Source organism: Trypanosoma grayi, assembly GCF_000691245.1.
Source record: "Trypanosoma grayi strain ANR4 Tgr_917_V1, whole genome shotgun sequence".
In the NCBI taxonomy this organism is placed as follows: Eukaryota; Euglenozoa; class Kinetoplastea; order Trypanosomatida; family Trypanosomatidae; genus Trypanosoma; species Trypanosoma grayi.
This window is the reverse complement of record NW_008826536.1, coordinates 1,371-6,735: the sequence shown is the minus strand read 5'-3', so window position 1 is coordinate 6,735 and position 5,365 is coordinate 1,371. Positions and strand designations below refer to the sequence as shown.

General features: G+C 56.5%; 3 protein-coding genes across 3 annotated transcripts; all 3 read left to right on the top strand.

Annotated features, from left to right (window-relative positions):
• Positions 1-686: 686 nt before the first annotated feature.
• DQ04_09171030 (hypothetical protein) lies at positions 687-2,804 on the top strand (the record flags this gene model as incomplete). Its single annotated transcript, XM_009315841.1, has 1 exon — positions 687-2,804. One exon carries the CDS (start codon positions 687-689, stop codon positions 2,802-2,804), a length of 2,118 nt encoding a protein of 705 aa, XP_009314116.1.
• A 344-nt stretch (positions 2,805-3,148) lies between these two features.
• On the top strand, positions 3,149-3,703 carry DQ04_09171020 (hypothetical protein; the record flags this gene model as incomplete). The annotated part of the gene is made up of 1 exon (XM_009315840.1): positions 3,149-3,703. The coding sequence occupies one exon, from the start codon at positions 3,149-3,151 to the stop codon at positions 3,701-3,703; it is 555 nt and encodes a 184-aa protein (XP_009314115.1).
• A 49-nt stretch (positions 3,704-3,752) lies between these two features.
• DQ04_09171010 (hypothetical protein) lies at positions 3,753-4,982 on the top strand (the record flags this gene model as incomplete). Its single annotated transcript, XM_009315839.1, has 1 exon — positions 3,753-4,982. One exon carries the CDS (start codon positions 3,753-3,755, stop codon positions 4,980-4,982), a length of 1,230 nt encoding a protein of 409 aa, XP_009314114.1.
• Positions 4,983-5,365: the final 383 nt, after the last annotated feature.

Here is a 5,365-nt window from a genome sequence, read left to right as displayed (position 1 = left end):
TTTTTTTTTCTTGTTCAATTCTTTGTTATTAAGCGCGGAGCTCTGCCGGCGGCCGGCCCCTTCTTGCCTTCTGGCCGCACGTCCTGCGGGGGGAAGGGTGGGCGCCGCGGGGAGAGGCCGCATCTTGATTTAAGATAACTATTGAAACGAGAAAAAAAAAGAGTCTGAAAGAGAGAGAGAGAGACGTAGAGAAGGTGCAAAAGGAATAAAAGAGAGAGAGGGGGAAAAAAAAAGGTTTTTGGGAGATTGAATGGAAAAGCAAAAAAAAAAAGAGGGCATTGAAAGAAGTAAATGCCTGTGTGGTAGTCTCGTACTAAGTTGCTCTAACTAAGCCAAGGAGATTGAAGATAATGTAAGTGCATGGATAAGCGAGCAACAGGTAAACGAAAGAACGGCACACATATGTACACAGAGGGCCGCGTGGAAGGAGTCCTCGCGCGAGTGGTGGTGTGTGTGTGTTTTGAATTATAAAACCTAGATGAAGAGAGAAGTCTACACTGTTCTTGTTGTTGTTGATTATGCTATTTGGCCTGTTGCAGCCTCTGCCCTTAGCTGCACCGTATACGTCTTCGTTTTTCGCTCTTTCTTTCTCTCTCTCTCTCTCATCATTTCTTATGTGCTACTCGTGCGCGCACGCACTCACGCACACGGGGATTAATTAGGGAGGTGTGGGTTGTTTGGTTGCGATGCTCCGTTGGATATACACAGGTGCCGCGCAGGACTGGAGGAAGACCGAACCGCCCGTCGTGAGCCGGAGCAACTCCCCCTACACCTTCGCCACGGCACTGGCGGAGCAGTCAAGCCGGGCGTTTCTCCAGTTCACGCATTCGCCAACGGTGGTGGGACTTCTCCGCGAGCAGCCCTGCCTTGGCAGTGAGATGGAGGCGTGCATCCTTCAACTTGGACAGCTGGAGGATCTGCTGTCTCTGTTGCAGCGCATCAGTCTTCCGCAGGACGCGGCGGGAACGGCAGCGCAGGCCCCACGCTTGGTCCGTGAGACGTTTGTGGCAGTCTGTAATGAAGAGCCGGCCTCTAATGGAGAGGTGAACCTGTATAATTCTGTGGCTGACGAGATCATTGGATGGCTGCAACTGCTGGCTTGGGCGCGCTGCTTTGCCGTCTTCCTGATGCAGCGGCTGGTTGCCATCCACGATCAGGTCTCATGGTACCTGTGGTATTGGTCATGGGCGGAGGTTCACCCCGCACAGGCCTCCTTCCACCTGGCACTCGGTAGCAGGTCGTGGTGGCATGGATTCATGCGCAGGGGGTACGTTGGGCAGATGCTCCAGGTGCAGTCCGGCGCCATCGCGCACAAGTCCGCTCTCAACAGGGTCCTGCGTGGCGTGGTGCGGGGCCTGGGCGCAGTGTACAGTCTGGTGGACCGTATGAACGTCCTTGTCTCCTCCATGGAGGAGACAACTTCCAGCACACACGTGCATTCCATCTCAGAGTTGGAGGTGGTCGGGTGTGCAGAGTGCCAGGCGGCGGAGCAACGGCTGCTCGTCAATGTGCGCGGGGCTGTGGCCTCAACCGTGACGCTCTTGGCGAAAACGGTGCAGTTGCGGGATGTGGGCCAGGCTGAGGCGAGCACATCGGGGGGTGCATCTAGCGACATGCTGATGTTCTCCACTTACGCCAACGAGTCGATGCTGTTTGAACTACAGCCGAAGTTTTCTACTGATGTGATGCAGAAGCAGGCTTCAGCGACTGCCTCACTCAAGGAGAGCTTGTATCTGTTGCGTGACACAGTGGAGTACACGAGGAATTGTATCAAGGCTCTTAGTGAAGATGTTCACACGAAGCATGTGCCGCCTAAAGGTAGGTACTGGCGAAGCATCTTTATCACATGCTGCACTGTCTTGCCGTCTGTGCTGTGGCTGTCATCCAGGAGCATGAGCAACCTTTTTCGGATGGTGGCATCGGCCCGTCTGGTTCTGCACGGGCTTGCGGCAAATTACGTTGTGTCTCCACTCAAGGAAATTGCACGGAGTATCTTTGGTGGTCGCCCGGGCGTGATAGAGCGGCGTCGCACGCTGGAGATGGAGATGGAGTCGGTTGCTAACATTGTCCGCGACTACCACGAGGATTACTACGCAAACATCAGCCAGGTAGAACTTCAGCGCTTGCGTGACCGCACCTTTGAACACCTTCGCTCCGGTGTCGTGGCGGATGACGAAGGATACAGGCTCATCAACGGACACTACGAAACGGCCATTCGGCGCCCAATTACGAGTGCTTTATTTGGCAATCTCCTGCGCCTGATGCTTATCCAGCTCTCATACCAACAGCTGGAGGTTATGCGCGTGGTGAACTCCACCGATGAGGTCTTGGAAGGCAATGATCTGAACTTCAAGGCGATGGCGATGGTGCCAGTGATTGTTTTTCTTGGTGGGGTGCTGTTCGTGTCGTTCCAGAAGCGGCGTGCCAAGCTGCGGCCTGTCAACCGTCAGCTTAAACGGCACTGGAGGTCGGTGCACCGCGTAGTGACACTCGCCGAAGATTCCCGTGATGGGTTGCTCGGGCTGCAGGGCAACCAAGAGAAGTCTTTGGCCATCACAAAAAATGACGAGGTTCTGTGCTTGGCGGAGGTGGGGAGCGCGACCAACCTGAACAACTACGATCAGGGCATAGTGCTCTTGATGACACATCATATGCGCAGACTGGCGATGGAGTACCACACCAATTACCGCCACTTGGAGGAGTTCCTGGAGGATCTGGATGACCTTGAGAGTGTGCAGTCGACGCGGCAGCAGCGCTTGTTGACGCTCAATCGGATGCGGCAGGTCCACCGCTTTTTATGGTGACACGAACAACGCATGGATGAAGCTAAAATGGTGGGTTCGAGTGGCTATTTTTAAGAGAATTGGGCGTGGAGGGGGTGAGTTCGTTCATCTGGGGCGGAAGGGGCTTTTCCTCGTTCTGTTCCTATATAAATATATATATTATATTTATATATATTTCTCTCACTCAGACCACGTGAATGAGTGTTTGTGTTGTGTTGTGTGAGCGTGCGCCCATGACTCCTTGACGCTTGTGGCGGGCCCNTTTTTTTTTTTCTTTATTTTTTTTTTTTCGTTCTGCTCTCACGTCTCTCTTCTCCCTTGGCTGCCGTGATTCTCCGCGACCGTGCAGTTGAACAAGATAGGCCATGCCGCACCGAAAGGCGAAGAAGGAAACTGGCACGGCATCCCGCGCCTCCACCACCAAAAAGGTGGAAGCGGCGGCAGCAGCGAGTAAAGCAGTGGCGCGTGCGACGAAGGAGGAGACGGAGCGTGCGGAGTTGGCGGAGTGGATCGACAAGAATGACCCCTTGTATGACCGCTCTGGAGCACCCCCGGTGACCATCAGCGAGCTTCTGTCGACGAAGCTCCTCCACAGGACATTTACAAAGGAGGGTATGGGAGAGATGCCGTACAACTGGTCGAGGCTGCGTGGCATTCTGGAGGCCAGGACTCCCACCAGCCCCCGCTGGTTCATGCAGCTACGCGAGGAGGACCTCCTCATCGACGGCGGACTGGACGGTGTAACAGTGGACTGCGTGGTGATTGCAGAAGCCAGCGTGCCCACCCTCGCCCCAGCGCACTACATTGTGAAGCAGCACATGCCCTANTGTAACAGTGGACTGCGTGGTGATTGCAGAAGCCAGCGTGCCCACCCTCGCCCCAGCGCACTACATTGTGAAGCAGCACATGCCCTACAGTGACTTAGAGGACAATGCACCGGAGCGTATCTTACCCATTGAGGGACAGGGCATGTGCTGGCGTCGTGTGGTTCGGGATGACGGCGGCCATATCAATGCGTACCTGTTGCAGAAGAGAGAAGTGGCGGCGGCTGCGCCAGTGAGCTTTGGCTTTGGAACTTCTGCGCCATCTGCCTCCGCACAAACAGCAACACCAGCCACATCATCCTCTACCGCCCCAGCCAATGGCTTTGGCTTTGGGTTCGGTACTGCGCCGGTGCCGGCCGACAACAACAGTAATGTTACAGCGAATTTTGGTTTTGGGAGCTCAGTAGCAGGAGCTTCCGCCGGTGGTTCGTCTGTCACATCTCCTGGCAGTGGTTTTGGCTTTGGGTTTGGCACCACTTCTTTGGCGAGCGATAAGAGCCACAACGGTAACGCTCCAACGGGTGTTAACGCGAGCACTTTTGGATTTGGTGCCGCAAAAACAAATGATACGGCAACACCGGTAGCGGCCGGAGCCTCTGCCCTTGACGCTTTGATCCCACCAGCATCGCAGGTGGTGTCTCCACTGAAGCCGAGTGAGGTGCTGTTCGCGCTTTGGTCGAAGAAGCGTCTGGCGGAGATGACGAAGTCCCTTAAGTCGGGCAGCCGCATTGTGTTGGAGGACTTTAAGCCAAAACCAATGGAGCCGAGCATCAAGCTGGTGATGCAGAACGACCTCAAGGACGATGTTGCCAAGACCGTGAGGCACCTGGTCCTCAACAAAATCTTCGCGAAGCGCTGCGATAAGATTGTGGCGGTGGACCGCTGGATCGACGCGTGCCCTGTGTACGAGGAGCACCTTGGCGCCGCATTGCAGAAGTTCCGCGCCAACTACGTGCAAGAGACCGCGGAGGCCTCCGAGGANGTGTACGAGGAGCACCTTGGCGCCGCATTGCAGAAGTTCCGCGCCAACTACGTGCAAGAGACCGCGGAGGCCTCCGAGGAGTTCCGCGTGCTGTACAACGAGTGCCGTACGCCGATGGAGGCGGTGCTGCAGCGCATCGTCGGAATACGCAAAGAGGTCGTGCATCGCGAGCTGGACTGCATCGAGCACATCACGCAGCAGGTCAAGGAGGGCAAGATCGCGCAGAAGCAGACGTTCCGCCTCCTCAAGCACTACGCCGAGAACGACGTGATGCGCTTCAGGCCGTTTGGGAAGGTCAGCGGCATTTCCGAGATGGGCGAGAGCGCCGATGTGTGCGAGCCGCCGGCGCCTGTCTTCGTGAACCCCTTCGCCGCCGCGTGGCCCCACGCGTAGCACGCGGGCGTCCTCTGAGCCGCGCGTGTGAGTGCGAGTGGGAGTCTGGCGGGGTCGCCGCCTCTGTTTTCCCCCCTCAGGACACGACGTCTTGATCTGACAGCACACGTGGGGGAGGTCGTGTGCGTTCGCGCCGAGACGGGGCAGCGGGACACACATGGTGCACGCGCCCCTGAGCCTCCTCCACCGTCCCTGGTGCAGGCAAACGCACAAGCCCTATTTCCAACCCACATGCGGCTGAGGGGCAAGTGCGGGCGGTCCACGTTAATAGAGCGGGGTGTAAGCGATAAGAATGAGAGGAAGGAACGTTGAGCAGCAGGGAAGACACGAAACAGGATGGGGGGGGTAAGCTACATTGGTGGGAGAGTGGTGACCGAACTAAA